The 19,190-nt window shown below is 50.8% G+C and overlaps 1 protein-coding gene across 2 annotated transcripts in view; it reads left to right on the top strand.

Annotated features, from left to right (window-relative positions):
- Window positions 1-19,190, top strand: part of PAX5 (paired box 5) — a 144,461-nt gene that overhangs the window by 108,711 nt on the left and 16,560 nt on the right. For both annotated transcript variants that reach the window (XM_065860781.2, XM_071802035.1), the window contains exon 8: window positions 3,611-3,712. In XM_065860781.2, coding sequence (XP_065716853.1) covers window positions 3,611-3,712 — 102 coding nt within the window. The remainder of the gene's footprint in view (window positions 1-3,610; window positions 3,713-19,190) is intronic.

Here is a 19,190-nt window from a genome sequence, read left to right as displayed (position 1 = left end):
CTGCCATGTGTCCCCCCTGTCACCAAGGCATGCCAGCTGCAGGCCAGCAGATACTGCTGAAGGTACCAGCACTGCTGGGGCCGCCAGACTCCCCATGGGGAGGCCACTCCAGGCAAGAACCAGCAAGGTATTTGGGTACGTGAAGCTTTAGGCAGTAGCCTCATAGCATTGGCAGAAGTTGCTCTTGGAAAGTCCTGTTGAGCTCTGCTTTAGTTGAGCTTGCCTGTAGGCTGGAGCTGGTTGCTGAGCTGATCTGTCCTGCACAACACCAGCCCAGTGGGCCAAGCAGTGAGGCAGCTCTGCCTGCAGTTGCTTGTACCCCGTCTCCAACTTTAGCCATCTGGAATAACCTTAAAAAAGCCCAGATCAAAGATGATCAGGAAGAAGTGTGTCCTGAAGGACCTTTGTCTGTCTCCATGGCCCACTACTAAAATACAGATGTTCATTTCCTCTTGGCTGCTTTGCCTTAAAGAGCAGGGTGGGAACACTCTGGGGCAGGGTCTGCTTCTCTGCCTCTCTTTGTGCCAAGGTTATTAGTGTTTGTCTGAAATAAATCATTTCAGTGCAATTGAAGCGTGCCAATACTGGGGGAAAATGCAATAGAGGACAGCAATACTCCACTCTTTTTGTGGGGGAAGCACACTGCAAGCAGTTAAGAGGACAAGGTGGGGCTGCAGCACGTGCAGTTGTGTCCTTTGCCAGCCCCCCTTGGCCTCCCCCCAGCCCCTGCCCCAGCCTGGCTGTGGTGACCCTGCTGCAAAGATTTGTCAGCAGATGCCAGGACAGTGAATTTGGAAATGAGATGTGATGGAAACCAGACCACATCTGTGGAACAGACCACGAATTGTGTTATCTTCACTTAGGGGGAAGCTGCGATCCTACTCTTCTTGGTGTCTTCAGTGGTGGCTACATTGCTCAGTGCCCTTGACAGTGATCCTAACCACGCTGGGTGTGACAGTAGCTTTGGGAAAAGTGAAAACTGTAATATTTCAATACATTGAAATAAGTTGTAGGGCAATGGTGCTTTTTTTAAAAGCTACTGGAAAGTGAGGAGTGGGGCGTGGTCAGTGGGGGACGGGTCAGGATGGGGATGTCGCCCACTGTCGTGGCACCTCCGTGAGATGAGGCATTGGGCCAGTCCGCGGTGACACCACACCGCTGAGGGAGGGAAGAGCTGTGGTATCCCTTCTGGGGTCTGTGGAGGGCTCCTGGATGACAGTACCAGCACGGACATCGGGTTGTGAGATGTTGTTCTGCATTAGGGACAACCCTTAGCTGGGTACTCCCTGCCAGCGCTGCGGGTCAGCTTTGCTCTGCAACCAAATTTAAGTAGATCACAGATACTTTTGCCTTCCCCAGGCTGTCGAGGTGGCATAATCAGAGTTTAATTTTGTGCCAGAGAGAAAGAAGCAGGGCAGTGATGGGGGGAGAACATTTTAATCTGAAAGAGCCATTTTCTGCTTGCATTGAATAATTAGAATTCATTATGCCCTTCCGTGAGGGATCTGGCTTCCCCCTAGAACTGGAGAGCGAATTAATCAATTGTTTTGAACCTTAAATTCTTCCAGGATGTGGATGCACCACAAATATTCTGTAGGAAGGGCCTGAGAGGAATGGCGCGCATCCCGGTTTGTGGAGGTGGAGTGCCGGGGAAAGTGGGGCACGTGCTGAGAGACGCTGCAGCGCTCCAGCACCGACCCCTTTGCCTGTCAGGGTGGTGGGGAAAGCGGCCTCCGTGGCCGTGACCCAGGGGTGGTGAGCACCGATTTGCAATAACTCGCATTCCTGTCTCCTGTCTTATCAGATGAGGACTCATTTATTTGATGATAACAAAAAAAGAAGGATTTAAAAAAATTATTTTTACGTCAGTTTGAAATTAAGTCATGGCTCAAAATCTCTGCCAGTCAAAATTTTAAAAATGTTTTTGGCTCATGGGGAAACATTTAGTTTCAACCTCTCCAAGCTGCAGAGATTTGAGAAAAGCACTGTCATAAAATCAAACGGCTCTGGAAAACAATTTGAACACGAGAATCTGTGCATTTCTTCTTGTCAGCGGTGCTAAAGTCAACAAAGTCACGTAACTTTTCTTGTTGATGTGACATGCCATGTTTTGATGAAGGGACCTGCACTCACAGTGGTATTTTTCTGGATAACGAGCTGTTTTGGGCCAACAATGTCTCAGAGCCAGCTGGAGCCGGCGCAGTTGCTGCCGTGCAGGAGTCAGAGGAGCGGGGACCTTTGGGGCTGGGGGTCCTTGCAGCCAGGGTCCCTTTCTCTCCTGAAACACACACTTTGTGTTGAGAGCCCAGTGCTGCGCTGCTGCTGCCCTGAGCCCGCCGTGTGGCCAGAGGGGACAGCCCTGCCGGGAGGGTCCCCTCACTCCCCCCGCCTCCAGCGGAGCCACTGGGCAGGATGTCAGAGTGGCTGGCGCAGGGGATCGAGCGGATCCCCGCAGCAGAGCTGTGGCCAGGGCAGCTTGGTGCTCTCCCAGAGGGGACGGCAGCGCTTGTGTGCTGCTGCAGACCCGGCCGTGGTGTCCCAGGCTGGGTGCTACCATGCACCTGAGGGCTCTTGTGAGGCAGCTTATCTTTCTATAAGTGATGTGCCCAAGGATGCTGTGGGAGTGCAGAGAACCATGGGTGGGTTCCAGGGTTCCCTCTGTGGTGAGGGATGGATCCTTCCTGGTGGGATCAGAGGAACATCCTTTTCTCCTATCAGAGCTCCCGTGACCACAGCAGACAGCAATTTACCCGAGCTTCTGCCACAGCAGCCTGCGGGGACGGGTCTGTCCTGGGGTCCCACGCAGGAGCAGGGTCTGGGGGTCTGGGACGTCACTTTCAAGTTGTGCTGTTTGCATGTCCTCACTTGGCTTCGCAGCAGCGATGTGTCCCTGGTAGCTGCACCCGGGAGGGGGTGAAGAGAGGGGACCCTGGTCCAGGGGCAGGGGGAGATGGGGGATGTGCCATTGCTGGCTTTCTGTGGGGTTATTTCCATGGAAGACCTGTGGGTACTTGAATAAAAAGAAGTGTTTCTGCCATCTAAGTAAAGATCACTACATCAGGCTGTCTGTGAATCTGACCCCTTCTTCTGGCACCCGACCAAACTATATCTTAAACTGACTTCATATCTCAATTTCCAGTGTTGGTTCCTTTCTTGTAAGTGGCTTTAATCAGAGATAGAAACAGTGTCCCACTTTCTATTTAGACCTCTGCAAACCATCAGCTGATGCACTGTGATTTTCTTGAGAGTTTTCCGGGGAAGTGTCATTAGGATCATTGTTGTTTCACATTTTGCTGTTTCTGACTTTATGAATCTGAGCTTTGGAGGAACCTGGGAATAGGGACAGGCAGCCAGAGTTCGGGCGGGCGCACTCCCCTCCCTGCGGAGCTCTGCTCTTCCCCTTCCTGTCTCTCACTTCATCGGAGCTTTGTGGCAGCTCATAGAGAAAGAAAGCTGTCCCCCCCCTCCCTGCCAGCCTGGAAATCCCACAGTGGTCCTCGCAAAGCGGCGATGACAAATGCATGGCTGTGTTCTGGGCGCTCGGGGAGATGTGAACCCGTGTCCGCTCGTCTCAGTGCTCACGCGGTGATTTGTTGGTTTGATTCCTCAGGTCGTGAGCTGGCGAGCACAACCCTCCCAGGATACCCCCCGCACGTCCCCCCGGCCGGACAGGGCAGCTACTCCGCTCCAGCGCTGACAGGAATGGTGCCTGGTGAGTCTTCAAACAAGGAGGGGGAAAATAAAATAGAAGGAAAGGAAAAAGACAGCATTTAATGAGGAAAGCGTGGCAGTTGGAGGCTGCGTGAAGGCCGCAGCGCTGGCAGGAGGGGTGGGGGGCACTGGGACCAGGCACAGCATGGAGGTGCCGCAGCCTGGAGACAGTCAGGGCACGTCCCTCACACCAGGACGCGACGGGGCCCCAGCCCCTGCCCGTGCAGCGGGGGATCCCCCAATCCGGGCCGTGCCAGGTGCCGCCCGTGTGGCACCGCTTTGCTCCAGCCCACCTGTTTTATCCGGGCACCGTGTCCCTCTTGCTGTGTCTCGTGGGGACATCACTGGCCCTTGGGACTGGACACATCCTGACCTCAGTGTTCCTCTGTGAAAAACTGTGTCCATCCACCCGACTCCTGGGGGACAGCGAGGTGTCCTCAGGATGCTGTATTTCTGTGATTCCTTCCCTTTTTGGAGCATTGTGGTGAGAACTAGCGGGTGGTATGGATAGTACTTTCTGTGTGGTCAGTGGGAGTGGAGGGTGCTGGTCATGAGAGAAAACGGTGTTCTGAGGCCCAAATACCTATGATAAAAGCCATGAATCTGGCACATAATTATTGTATGATTTTAAAAGTGTTGATAACTTGAAAATTCTCTTTGTTTCCCCTATTGCCTTCCAAGCCCATAAGACTGTTTGAGCCAGCTCTTTGGACTCAGCAGGGTCAGAAGGTTACTGAGGAAAAACCCTTTAAAGTGGAATTTTGTGTGTAATCACATGGCTTTGGGAGGTTGTGAATTAGAAAAAAATAATTGTAATAGGAACTGTGAGTTGGTGACAGTAATTTGATGTCCAGGCTCTGTTGGGGTAAATCTTTGTTACCAGCTCTATGTTCTGCAAATTGCATTTTACGAGATTGCTAGGATACTTCTATGATTCTAAGGAGTTAAGAAAAAATCAGCCATTTAATGTATATATTCGAGTTAGAAACTAGCTACGGATGTTAGATCATAGTTTGTGTAGAAAGCAATTTTTATCCACAAAATGTAATGTCTGAAAGAGCTGCTGTGAGGGTACCAGATGCAGTTTGTGTGGAGTGAGGAGAAAAAGTGAACACCTGAAAGCAAGTCTTGTCTGAAAAGAGCATGAGGCTCTGTCCTTTCCTCCTGCTGTTTCTCATGGACGCACATGCGGACACCACTGTTGGTGCGTGCCAGGCCTGCCTGGCTGCTGTGGCACAGCCGCGGCTTCAGGTGAAGATTTGGGCTCACGTCAACTCTCCAGCCCGACTGCAAGCTGTAACCACAACGTGAGGCCTGGGGCAGCAGGCTCCGTCAGTCGTCTCTGTGTCCAGGGGTCAGACATCCTGCCCCACTGGTCCCTTCCCTCGCCTGGTGCCTCCTGGGCTGGCTCCTTACTGATGTCCTGAGCAGCTCCTTGCCCCAGGGGCATCCTCCTGCTGTGTATGATCATCTGATGCATCATTCCTGGCAAACACACACATTTAGAGGCCTCTAGAGACCTTATGGGAATCTACCACATTCTTTCTGAACACCTTTCTCTGAAAACCAGACTGTAAGCCCCAGTTCTTTCCCCAGCTGAGGCAAATACTTGCTCTTCCTTCTCTTTTGGGGTGCTTGGGAAACCAATACATCAGGGGTTACTAGCTGTTCAGGGGCAGCTGCCAGGGTGCAGTGGCAAAACTGGAGGACGTGAGGCTTGGTGGTGCTCAGCCAGAGGAGATGCAGTGAGGGTTCAGTGATGTGGAGTCATCTGAGCTGATTTTCCCAGGTAATAGATTTTATTTTTAACTACACATAGGCTTGTGTGACCTATTATATTGAATAACTGCACTGTTCCTCTCACTGGTTCCTTTAATAACAACCTTCTGCTCCAGCTAGTGTGAAGGTCAGCTGCAATTCCTGTAGGTTCTCCTCATTTAAGTGGGAATTTGCTAACTAGCATCCAAAATACCTTCTCAATTCTTTGACTCCTGTCCTTTGCAGGACCAGTTTCAGAGCCTCCCTGGCAAAAGTGCCACAGTCCTTGAGGGCCCAGGCAAGGGAGGGCGTTTGTTGTACCAGGTCTCAGGGTTTCGTTTCATCACCTGCTGCTGCCTCATCAGAGTTTTCAGAGTCTATGCTAGAAATGTGCTTCCTTGATAAGATTTTTAATCATCAGCCATGAATTTCTGCCATAATTAAGTAATTGTGTGAGTTAAGTGCTTAGAGACGTGGGAAAATGTATACACAATAAGACATGGGCTGTGTTTTGTTGCATGCTTGTTGCTGCTGCCATCGCTGGTGCTGCTGTGAGCAACCCCGTCCCTGGCCACACTGTCCCCGGTCTGTCCCATGTCTGTGGGTCTGCAGCGGGGCTGCAGGGCAGGGGCCATGATCCAGCTCCCGGGCATTGGCAGGCTGGACACCGGACACAGGAGCTGTGCGGATTCCATTGCTTGCTCTGCGCTGATCTCTCCTCCAGCTCCCCGCTGTGCACCTGAACAGGGGAGGTTTCTTCCCCGCCAGCCCTGCTCCTGCGCTGCTGCTCCCCGGGGCAGGGATGCACACAGGGCACCCCACTGCACCACTACCACCTCCTCTCTTCCTTCCCTGCAAAAACAGGGACTTGTATATCAATAGGGAATTTCCTTTTTTTATGTGGCTCCGGAATGTCTGCTTTGGCCTAGAGCATAAATTAATCAAATACTTTTCTCTAAAGGAACCAAATAAGCAAACATGCGACTTCGATTTCAGTCCAGAGCTTTATGAACTGAGATCAGAACACTGGAACAGGCTGCCTACGGGGGCTGTGGAGTCTCCTTCTCTGGAAATATTCAAAACCCACCTGGATACCTTCCTGTGTAACCTTGTCTGGGTGTTCCTGCTCTGGCGGGGCGATTGGACTGGATGAGCTTTTGAGGTCCCTTCCAATCCCTGACATTCTGTGATTCTGTGATCTATCACCACTCAGTGCTCCCGTAAACACATTCCTCTGCAAATGGCAGAACCTGCACACTTCTCCTGCCTTTTGGTAGCTGTCACTCTGTAAATGTGACCAGAGAGGAGCTCTACGAGAGGTGCTGCAGTCCCAGCAGACCACAGCGCTCTGGTGGTACTGGATACAAGGGCAATGCTACAGTGCAGACAGATGGGCACATGGATGGGAAAACAACGGGCTGGGTGGTCAAGCTTGGAGGTGGTGGCCGATGCCACACTCCAGCTGGATGCCAGTAGCATGTGCGGTGCTGTGGGGTCTGACCAGGGGTCTGTCCTGTTTGTCGTCTTCATCCACCTCCTCAGGTTTTCAGATGATCCCACACCGAGGAGTGCTGTCAGTGTGCTCCAGAGTAGGGCTTTCACCTGGAGGCATCCAGGTAGGCTTGGAAAGGAATATGAAATCCAGCAAGGACAAACAAAAAAACCATCGGGGAAGGGAACGCTTTGTGACAGACTGAGGACTGACTGGCTGCTGGAGCAGATGTGGGCAGATGGGGAGCAGAGTGTCATCCTGTGGAGTGCGCTGGAGCGAGGACGACCAGCAACATCAGTGCCGGCAGCTGGAGGGAAGGGATCGTCCCCTCATGTGGCACTCAGGGATTTACAGCGGGAATAGTCCAGTTTTGGGCCCCCAGCACAAAGAGGCTATGGGCATAAGTTGAAATAAGCAAGATGTAAACGGAGTATGAGGAAAAGCTTCAAACCTCCCCTGTGAGGAGGCTCCAGTGGTGGAAGAGGTCGCTCAGAGAGGCTGCACGGTCTCCATTCTTGAGGGTTTTCAAGGCCAGGTTGGATGAAGCGACGAGCATCCTGGAGCCCATTCCATCTTGAAATGCCCCATAATTCTATAACTCAATGTTTTGATTATGGCACCACATGGCACCACTGAAAATGTGCTGCAGAATCAGGAATTCATATACTTCTGGCTGATTCTGTGAGCAGAGATGGGGTCCACAAACTGTTAGGAGGAGAACAGGTCCCTCTCTGGAAAGCAGTGATGCCAGCAGTTCATGCAGGTGCACAGATGGGACAGCTCTGCCCTAGACCTGTTTAACCACAGAGCCATGAATCCCCCTCAGAGGCTGGAGGGAGCTGTGAGGGCACTCCCCCGCCCCCCCATCACAGGACAGTGCCTAATGTCTACACAGGGACTGGGAGAAATCTCCCTCCATGTTCTCTGTCCCAGCCGTAAGCAGGGTCTCACCCCTCCACAGCCCTGGCAGCACGAGCTCCAAGACCCCAGCTCAACATCCCTGTCCACCCCCGCTTCATGCCCAGACCCCGTCTCAGCATCCCCATCCACCCCCGCTCCATGCCCAGGTCCCACCTCAGCATCCCCGTCCACCCCTGCTCCATGCCCAGACCCCGTCTCAGCATCCCCGTCCACCCCTGCTCCGTGCCCAGACCCCGTCTCAGCATCCCTGCCCACCCCTGCTCCGTGCCCAGACCCCGTCTCAGCATTCCCGTCCACCCCTGCTCCGTGCCCAGACCCCGGCTCCCTCCTCCCCCAGGGACTGGGGCTGAGAGGGGAAAGGTGGGTGGACCCAGCATAAAGTTGTGACTTTGGTGAATATTCCTGGGTGTGCTGGGAGTAGGCAGGAGATCAACAGCATCAGCTGGCGTCTGTCATAGGAACCTGGGGGTCCCGGGAAGAGAAGCTGCCATCCTCAACTGGGGCAGGGGACACAGCAGCTCCCAGAGCCCAAAGTAGACACTTCTCTTTAATCCTCATTGTCTAGTGGTTCATACCTTGAAGTTGGGAAGTTTATATCCCTTACAAATGTTTATTTTGTCTAGTGTAGGCCTCTGTATGTTCTCTTTATCTATTTAGAGGTTTAATCCACTATTGATTCCTACTAGATTTGTGGTCTCAGTACTACCTCTGGGCACAGGATCCCACAGGTTAACGAGATGCTGTACGCAGGAATTATCTCCTGGTTTCCATTTGATATTATTGTTACTATTTGTTCACACTGTGATCGTACCCTTAATGTGCTGTCACTTTGGAAAAGCAGAGCAGTGTTTCCCCAGCAGCCTTTCGTTCAACTCCTGGGAAGAGCAAACCACATCTTCTCCATACCACCCAGTCCTTGCAGCCTGGAGCCTGCTGCCATCCCCCTTTGTTGACTCCTTTCCAAAGAGTCATTCCCAGGGCTGGTTGACTCTTCTAACAGAGATGGTGCTGTATTCTGCTGGCAACTTTTGCTCTCTTTTCTCTCTTTACCCCACATTTGCAGAGTTGGCTTTAGGAGCTTAGCAGCATCTGGTTGGGAGCACATCCCTGGGAAATGCAACATTTCCAGGGATTTTACTCCATGACCTGTGTGAGGGACCTAGACCTTTTTTTTAGGTGGAGTGTTTGAAAGGGAGTGCAGCTGCTACCGCAATGGTCTGCTGGTCACAGATAGCACAGCTTTGCTGTATTTCGCTCACCTTTGGGAGGCTGGACCATTTTTCCAGCTCTGAACCTCCTCTTATGTGGGCTGGGCTGGCATGGAGATAGGGACAATCACAGCTCATTTGGGCTCTTTTCGTGGTCCTCTGTTGCTCCATACACCACCAGCCTCTTTCCAGTGCTGGATGAGGTCTCTTGCCGTGGATCACGGCTCGTGTCTGTGGGATTACCTCCTGAGATGTGTCTGAAGATCTGTGTTTTCCTATGTATGGGACAGTCGGTGGCCGTTGGCCAGGAACAGAGGAGAGGACACAAGGAGCAGTGCTGGAGCTGCAGCTTGCGTGCCAGGAGTCGTGTTCTATTTGGGACAGCAAGGACCAGGGTGGGACTTGGGCAAACCACCGTCTGCTTGCCCTGGTAAGCAGACTCATGGTTCTGTGGCTGAGCTGGAAAGAGATTGTGCGCAAGTAGCTATGATCATTCACTTAAATACATATTCCAGTTCTCGTGTCATAAATTCTGGGACAGCTGCGCCTGTTGCCCCCTTGGTTTCTGTGTACCCCCTCTTCCCGTCTCTGGGGATGGACTCCCTCACCTGCCTCCCCTTCTCCCCTCCCCGGACTGTCACTCACCATGTCCCCTCCTTTCCTGGAGGGCCCTGCACACTGGGTGACAGGAAAGGGTAGACTGTCCGGAATAGTGATGCTGAAAATATAGTCATTAATGGGACCCTCGAAACCCAGATGTCCTTTCTGAACACCGGTAATTTGTTTTTAATGAAAAACCATGCCGTGACCCTGAACAAATGAATTTCCTTTATATGAAGTCTATGTGCAATTACCCGACTAAAGAGACCTGAAAACAGTGACATTCAAAATGGGGCTTTGAAAAGAAAAGCATAAAAAATAGCAATAGTATCATTAGCAATCTTTTACCTCGGAGAAGATGCTAGTTCTAACGTGCAAAACAGAAGAAGATGGTGTTGGGAAACAAAACACATGGTTTCCAAGCACATTTTTTCCTTGTGGCTAACAGATATTAATGCAGAGGAGAAGTGAGATTGTAACTTTCCATGTCAGGGCTGTTTCTCCCGCCTGAGCTGTGAGGGACAGGAGAGGACTGTCCATCACCCTTCCGGAGCCCAGTGCGCAGGGAGGGTTGTGGGGAAGCAGGACTGTGAGCCCCATGTCACAGTGGGACTGGGACACAGCAGTTCAGCTGTCAGAGCTCTGGAATAAAGCCTGCAGGGACTGGTGGGGCTTGGTCCCTACTCCAGCACTCTGGAGTCTTTATTCATAGTTAGTTTCCTGTGTTAATGTTATTCATTCTGGCCCTGCCTTTGCCAAAGTTTTGTGATAGCATTTTATAACCTCCCAACATGCAGCAGTAAATATTTGAAAGCAAAGTGACTGGGAGGTAAACAAATTAAATGTAGAGGCACAGAAAGTGAATTACAGTATGTTTGATGACAGAGGGCATAAGTGGTAGGGCTCAACTGGTCCTTCTCTGATGCACAGCCAAAAGCTGGAACTGATGGCTTGCTTGGACAGTGATGCTATTTTGGCCAGTAAAAGTAAAATCAGGTACTTTATCCTAGAAAGACTTAAAGCAGCTGAGGAATAAACCCTAACATTTCTTTGGTGAAGTGGAGCATTTACAAGTTACGTCCTTGGAGCCTGGAGGTGACTCTTAAGTCCATTTGCTGTCTGCCCCACCTCCTTCATGCTGCTGCTACAACAGGAACATGTATCTCTGCTCAGATCATGGGCATGCATTTGTTTGTGTGCTGCTATTGTGACGTTTTGCAGCTCACACAGCTGAAACCCAGCTGTCACCTGGAGCACCTCAGAAATACCTTCACCCTGTGGACGCTCACAGAAGCACCCCACAGCTTCCACTGCCAGAGCCAGAAGAGACCCACCGCCAAAGGACTGAAATATTGGCATTTGATATTTTCTGGTTAAGCAAATTTACTGTTTTACCCCACCTCTAGGGCTGCTCCACCCTCCTGTAATTTTGGAAGACAAATCACAGAGAAGTTTCACCACATATGATGGAGCGAGTCATGTGCCATCACAATTGTCGTGAGGCAACATCAGACTGCAAATCAACTGACAAATGGTTCCCTTAATTAATAATGAAGCAGTTAAGTAAATGGTACACGTTTATCCACTGCTCATGTACATTTTGAATGAGGGCCTGCCAGCATCTTGGAAGCCTGCAGAAATGTTTTGGTGTTCATCTCTCAGGAATGTAATTACCACGCTTGCACAGAATATAGATGAAATTTATATTGTTTTCAATATGTTGTTGTCACATATTATTTCATTACATTGATTTAGAAATTACACTAGAGAGGGCAAGAAGGTGATTTGTTGGGAAGCCAACAGCCTTTAGCTGTGCTGTTCCTAAACCCACCTTCCCCTCACAGACCCAGTCCTCAACTGGGGTCAATTAGTCCCAACCCCTGACCACCGAGGCTCTGCTGCTGCACACCAGCTGGGGACGGGGTCCCAAGTGTCCCGTGCGCAGCACAGCCGATCCTGTCTGCTCTGCGGGCTCCCTCTGCTCCGGCCGTAATTTCTGCCTTCTCCCATTGACATGAGACGCTGTGCATATCTAAACACAAGTAAGCAAGGCAAAGTGTGTATAAACAAAAGGGTCCATATTTAGGAGTGAGGAGGAGGAGAGAAAACATATTGTATTGCTTCACTCTTTGGAAATTTCTATGCATTTGTAATAACAAAATTACCATAATTTGCTCGTTAACGCAGCTAGATCAGTCAAGCATTGTTCCAAACACGCAGAGGCTGCTTCTCCACCAGGTCTGGCAGTGAGTTAAGCACGGCGGAAATTAGCATGCAAATAGCCCTAATTCAGTGGCAGAGCTGTCAGATCCGCGTTCAGCCGCTTGTTCCCTTTGAAATCCCTGACAGGAGTGGCTCAGGCAATCCCACCCTCAAGTAGATCCAGCCAGAAGAGGTACCAAGGGGGCACCTCCTGAGTGACAGTTTGGCTACCTTCAGTCAAATCAATCAGTTGTGTCAGCCAGCAGCAGCACGCAGCGATGTCGGGGGCTGTGGGGCTGGGGGGGCTGTTTCCAGCCAGACCTCAATACTGAAACCGTCCCCTCCACACAATGACATGGTACTGGGGTTTGGGACTCCAGCAGCCAAGCGATGCCGCCTGCCCGTGGGACAGGGCATTGGTCTGTTCAGCTGGGAACTGTCAAGTTAAGTGGCTGTTTGTGGCCAATCCGTGACTACTGGGGCTGTTTAGCACTGAGTGGTGGAAGCTGGGGTTTGTGGTCATTCCCTCTGGAGCCCTACCCGGGGCTGCTGGCTTGGCCATGGTCATGGCTCTTGTGGACCATCACCATGGAGGATGCTATGCTGGGCAATGCAGTGTGTGGTCAGCATCGGGGCACGCTGCCCCCAGCACTGCAGCCATCCCCCCCACTGGGCAGGGAGGAGAGGGCTGGAGACATCAGCCGGTGGCAGAGGGGTCCATCCTGTACCCGGGGGAACCACGGGACCCTTCCCTCTCCTGTCTCTCTGCAGCTTGCTGAGGTAGTCGCACAGGGACACTGGTGGCAGCTGAACAGAGGCTGTTCCATGAGGATGGGTCATTCAGTGTTACAGGTCTGATGCTCTGCCCAGCTTTAAGCAATGCTGCTGGTTATAAAAGCAACAATGAGAATTTTAAAAGTGTTTTATTGCCATTGTTGGATTTTTTTTATGTTACTAAACATTTTTCTGTCTCCTGAAAGACAGTTGTGTTTGGGATTCATCACACTGACAGCTAGAGTGAACATGAATCTCTGCCCCAAATACCCAGAGCCAGAAATTTAAAGGTGAGGTTCTTGCAGATAAAACGTGTTTAAAGCTCACCCTCTGCTCGTTACTTGCATTTGCCCTGTAGGGCCAGGTGCTGGGAACTTCCCGTCATGGTTGGTAGAGTGTGCCCTGCACAAGGTCCATTTGCCTCCACCAAGGCAGCTCCCGGGTCTCCTCCAGGCACCTGAGGTGTCCCCTCTGCAAAGGACCTGGGGGGTGCACCGCTGTCCTCCCCTTCTGGGAAGGCAGGAACTGCTTTACAAAGGGTTTCCTCATAGATTGTTGTCTGCCTGGCTCTCAAAACCAGCAGTGACAGCAGCCCCCAGGCGATGTGCCCCCCGACGTACCGGTGGTTCGAGCTCGGTGTCCAGCTGGCACGCAGCGTGCCACGGGCGGGGTGTGCAGCTGCATCACTGGCCCTCCACAAGTCCTTTCCTGTCTGCTCTGGTTTTGTTGTTATTGATGACTGTCTGTTGGTGGAAGCAAAATCGGAAAAAGTTAACTGTAATTAGGGAGCCATGAGGTCTAATTTAGTTGATGTTTTGGAAAGCTGTGCTTCGGATTAGCAGAGCAGGGCATCGGAGGCCTGGTCCTGAGCCCTGTGCAGGAGCTGCCTCCAAGGTGCAGGAGGTGACCTGCGCTGACCCACTCTGGCTCATGCTTGCAGGGCTGAGCTCAACTGCCTTGCTTGTGATGAGGTTTCTCAGACCAGTGTAACAGCGATGTGAGAGCACACAAAATGCTATATGATTTCCGAGCATTCAGCTTTTTCTACACGTATGCCTCCTTGTTTTATGTCAGTACCCAGAGTTTAAAAAAATGTGAGTTTACAGAAGCATCGCGGTTACAAACAACAAGTCCTCTGAGCTTTGAGCACTGTGGTGTGCCCTGCGTTTCCAACGGCTGTCGGTGATGGTTTGGGTACTGGACCAGCTCTGCCCTCCTGTGCTGGGTGCATGCAGGAGCCAGGCCCAGCCACCAAAATCAATCAGGCAGTTTCCTGACAAACTGTGTTTGACTGTGAGCAAGAGCTGAGATCCTCAAAGTAAGCAGAGTGGAAAGCATCTCATGACCTCTGTGTCCGTGAGCAGGAAGGTGATGTGGCTGGTGTGCTCCTGCATGATGCTGCCCGCACTGCACTGTGCCAGGAGCACCTCGATGGCAGCAGCTGGTGGCACTGGTGGGAGAGCAGAGCCTGTGTTGCCATCCCGTCCCAGCTCTGCAGCCCAGCTGCCAAGTGTGTCCTGGGGTGATGAGTGCTGGGGAGGATGCGTTTTGTTTCTCCTGGGCACTTGGCTCTGGCTGGCCTGTCTGCTGCCCACACTGAGCACAGCGTGGTGGTGGCTTCTCACCTGCATCCTGAGCCTGGGTTTCTGTGTATACTGAAAAGTCTATCTGGCTCTGAATGAAAGACTGGGGAAATCAATATCTGCCTGACTTCATGGCATTAGGAAGCATTTGCCAAGTTGTCCTGTGATGAACCGACTGTCTCCTGCTTCCAGTGTTTGCATGGCCAAGGGAATGCTGGAGACATGGTCCCCAGTGCAGGCACCCCCTGGCACCCCAGCTCCCTGCACCCCCAGGTACCCCCAGGCACCCCTGCATGCCCAGGGACCCCCATTCCCCACATTCCCCAGGCACCCCTGCACCCCAAACCCATATTTGGTGTTGAAGGATGACCCACACAGAGGTTTGGGTGGGGGGGAGGTTGTAGACATTCTGAATTTAGCATTTTTACTGCTCACTGGCCTTGTTTTCTGAGATTGTAGGTTTGCTTTCTGTGTGGTGATTGCTGGAGGGAGTTTGCTTGCAGTTAGCACTGTAGGAAAGTAAAGTATCTGTCCTGCAGTAAACTACAATGACAGACCTGATGTCTATGGCAAAAATTGAAATGAAATATTTTGAGAATTAAGTATTCTCTCTCTTTTTGACTTTATCAAAACAAGCGAAAATGCCAAGACACTAAAACAGACTGCGGTGCAGTATGGTGCAATGTAATATTATCAGTGAAAAAGAAAAAAAATGGGTTAAGGGAAAGGAAAATGAAGTAAAAAAAATGAATGACACACCTTAGCAAAAGCAGAGGAAGGTGCTCCAAGAACTGCCTGGTTTCCACAGCAGAACTTTCCTCTGAAAACACATTTTAAAATGGAGGCCATCCAACTGCAGGAATTGGTGTTTGTGCTGGACAGCTGTGTGCGCACAGCCGCTGCACAGGAGGTGCGGACGGGAAGGGCCTGCGGAGGTGTCTGCTGCTGCCTTGCTCAGGGGCTGCTGGCTGCGTCGGGAGGAGAGGGACACTGAGGAGTCCCCAGAAAGATGAGTTCTCTTATTTCTAGTAGCACATGTGGCACAGGGTACATTGATTGCTAATCAATCATGTGTCACCTATGACTGCAGTAGATTTGGGATCATGCTCTGCAAGGACTGCAGAGTATGTTGGGAAATTTAAATGTAACTCCCTTAATTCCTACTGAAAAAGACTAAAATCAGCACTCTGGTCCTCACTCCATGTCTGCTTAGCAGTAGATACACGAAATCCCATCAGTCTCGGGCAGCAACAGCGGAGGTTGCTTTGCCACACAAAAGCTTTTCCAGAGAATACCTGACTCCCAAGCCTACACGTGTGCTTTATTGACATGGAGAGGTGTGCGTGGACTTGGGGGCGGGGTGAGCAGTGCCCAGGTAGGACAAAGGCTGTGTGCTGTGTCGGTGACAGGTGCTGGGCACCAAGTGATGGTGCTGCCCCGTCTTCTCTTCCTTCTACCAGCCTCCTTCAGTACAGAGGAGCCACCTTAGCCCAGGCTGTCTAGTCTTTGATCTTGCACATTCACTGAAGTCAGGAAATGTAATGCCAGCCCTCAGCAAGGAGCCTGGTCCCATGGAGATGTGCCTGGAGCTGTGGGAACGCATGGGCAGCCATGGGTCCCCTCAGGGGATGTGTCATGGAAGCCACGGTGTCTTCGAGCATCAGCCTGCTCTGTGTGGGATGAAACACCTCATCTGTCTTCCCTTCCTCACCACATGTTCTCTTCCTCGGCACAATTTTTGGCTGGGTCAGTTGGATCAGGCCAGGCTAAGTGTCTGCAGCTCTGCTTGGAAGTAGCTTTGACTACAAGACATTTGCCAGCAGAGCAGCCAAGCTGCCAGAGGACTGAGCTGCTGCGCTCCTGGAGACTGACCTGAGATCGGCTGACACGTATTTTCTCTGCATTAAAAGGATGGCTGTAACGTGGATGTGGTGTAAAACTAAAGCAGTGCCATGAAAATCAAGTGAGAAATTATCTGTCTTCTGTCACTCAGGCGTTCATTTGCATTGTGTATGGTGTCAGAAAGAAAAACCGACATCTCTGCTGGGGCCGTGTCTCTGTATTTTAGAGCTTGCACAAACTCCCCGCAATGACAGAAAGAACCAGAGGTTGTAAGCAGACCCTGCTGACGTGCTAAAGCCATAGTCCAGAGTGGCTGAATCCTGGAGTCCAGCTCAAAAGCTGGTCTTGCAGGCAGAAGGGCTAAGATGCTGAGGTTTTGGGTGGCTCAGCTGGGAGTGCTCATCCATGAAGAGGGTTTACACCACGACAAGATGCTTTTTGATCCGTCAAAGGTGATGCCAACTCAGCAGAATGGGCAGGACCCAACCAGGCCTGGTGTCACCGGAGCTGCTGCGCTCTCCCAGCAGAGCCATGGTTGGTCCCTGGCGTGGTCTGATGTGGTCACCGAGGATGGGGACAGCGACGGGATGCCTGAGAAGGTGTTGGTGTGGGAGGATGCTCCTTCAGCGCTGCAGGTGCTTTCCTGCCCTTGTTCACGCCTGTGTCTGCAGATAACTGAAGACTGCTCCACGGCTGCAGCAACGTACCTTCATCGAGCTACCAAAACGCTCAGTTTCCAGACTTCACGATTCCCACAGGATAGCTACGTTATTACGGCTTGTAACATTTTACCTACTTCTGCTACTAGCTAAATTATTGTGTAATTCCTGGAAGTAACTACACATTACATTATCATCATGAAGACGGAAGTTCTAAAAAAGGACCCAAGTCAGGAAAAAGCATGGTGCGGAATATTTTCGACTGAACCAAATACAACATTTCCGTTACATAGTTTGGAGAATTCCATCCCACAAGATACTTCTTGACACTTTTTGCACCAATGTGGAATGAATCCATGTTGTTTAGCTTGATATTTTCTGCAAGACAGAAATTTTCCTTCTCATCCCACCTGCACTATCAGCCACTCAGTCCACGGCAGGGAAGATGAAATGGTGCCAGGCTGGAGAGCCTGACGTGAGGGCAGGATCAAGTAGTGCCCTGTGTGGATGGAACCTCTACCACCCCATGTCCCTCGTCTTACGTGGGCGCCAGGTGAAGCAGGGCTTTGCACAGGTCGCAGACAGCCCCACAGACCGGGCTTGGGGAGAGCCAGGAGCGGCGGCATCTCTGGCACACCTGGCCCTGTGGTCACCGCGGCCCCGCGCATGGCTTGTGTCGCTGGTTGGGGCTGGTGTCGCTGGTTGGGGTTGGTGTCACCGGCTGGGCTGGGCCTGCCCGGGGTCCTGGTGACTGGTGGAGAGGGCAGGTGACTCTGCAGGAGGGAGCTGGGGGAGGGAAGGGGCAGATTCCTCATCGTCATTAGTTGCAATGCCATCTTCTATGCGGATGACTTGGACAGTTGTCCTCCTGGTACAGGGAGATAAATCTCTCCTAATGCAGTTCCAATATGGTTGCTCTGTGGCACCACCTACCTTTGTTGTATTAAAGTTAAATACCTTTGTGTACAGAAGTTTAAAGTGCATAGCTAAAACCTATGTGCTTGCAGTAATTGCAGATGTAAATCTTTTTGTCATCCTGCAAAGACTAGGTGAGGTGTTTCATAAATATGTCAGAAGCAACATTAAAATTTTATGGCAGGCAGCACGGGTCGAGAATAGTACAGTGACTTCACAGCAAGGTACGTCCACCTTAACCTACAACTCATTAGTCATTGATGGGATTTCTGTGCCTTGTAGCTTCTTGGAAATAAGGTAGTGTTACAAAAATCTGCATGTTACTGTTTTCTTAAAATATGACAACCTACTTAGAACCATTACAAATAAAACTGTAAATCTTTGAGCAGATGCTAGTTAATATAAAGATAAAATAAGGGGGAAATACTGCCCAATCTGTATGATCATAAAATTATATACAACCTTCATTAGGCATTAATTGGCAGTCTTGATAGGACTGGGAACTTTGGAGAGACAGTGTCTGAGTGTGACCAAGTACCTTCCGGCCCTAACTGCAATCAGCTTCTGGTTGGCTGGTGTGTAGCAAAAATTGTCTAGTGTACAGCTAATTTCATTTAAAGATCACACGTGTGAAAGTTCAGGTGATGGTTGTACCTGGACCGCTCATTGAAGTGCTAATCGGTGGCTACAAGGCATCACAGACACAAGTGCGATGTGCTTTTGGTGAGTGTAAGTGTGCTGGTGGAAGAGATTATAAATGAACATGAAGGGCATAGGAAGCATTTTGAGGTTCCAGCCAGCAGGTTGTTCCTCCTGCTTTTAGGAGAGAAATTAACTTTGATGAGCAAAAGGTATTTCAGGTTTGTTCAAGGAGGGTGTTGCAGGTGCTCAGCTGTGGGAGCAGAACGCTGCTTACACCGCAGTCGTGGCAATTAACAGCGACCGCCGCATGTCACGGCTGTTCTTTCAACACACAGTACAGACACCATCTAATTAATTGTGTGGCATTAATAGCACTACCTGGGATCCCGTGAGTGACTGTGTACCCATGGTTGGCCAGGCTCTTGCAGTACATGGCAGCTCCAGGGGCTCTGTCTTGGCTTCAACTGGACAAAATTTTTGACAGTTTTATCACATTGTGTTTGAAAAACACAGGTAGAGGTTTTCAGGGCTCAGAACTTACTGTTTGCCTTCTTTTTTTTTTTTTTTTCCATTGAAAATCAAAAAGTGAGAATTTTGTTCTGTGAAAGGGAAGTTTTACTTGGAAATAATTTCTGAGGGCCATTCTTTTGCTGAAATCTATTACCTTCTATTTCATCCTCAAAAAAAGAAAAACAGCAATTGTGCAGGAAGCATTTCCCCTTTTCCATTTATTAATGCTTTATTCACTTTTTTCCTGTGGGAACGGATGAGTTGCTGGTGAGGGTCCAGAGACCAGGAGCAGCTTCGATGTTGGTGCAGAGGATCTCAGGCGCTTTGAAACGCAACTTTCTTCTTTCAAAACTGCTCATTGAAGAGGTTTTCC

Source organism: Patagioenas fasciata, chromosome Z (genome assembly GCF_037038585.1).
Source record: "Patagioenas fasciata isolate bPatFas1 chromosome Z, bPatFas1.hap1, whole genome shotgun sequence".
In the NCBI taxonomy this organism is placed as follows: Eukaryota; Metazoa; Chordata; class Aves; order Columbiformes; family Columbidae; genus Patagioenas; species Patagioenas fasciata.
The sequence above is the reverse complement of the archived record's forward strand: the minus strand, read 5'-3'. Positions and strand labels throughout refer to the sequence as shown.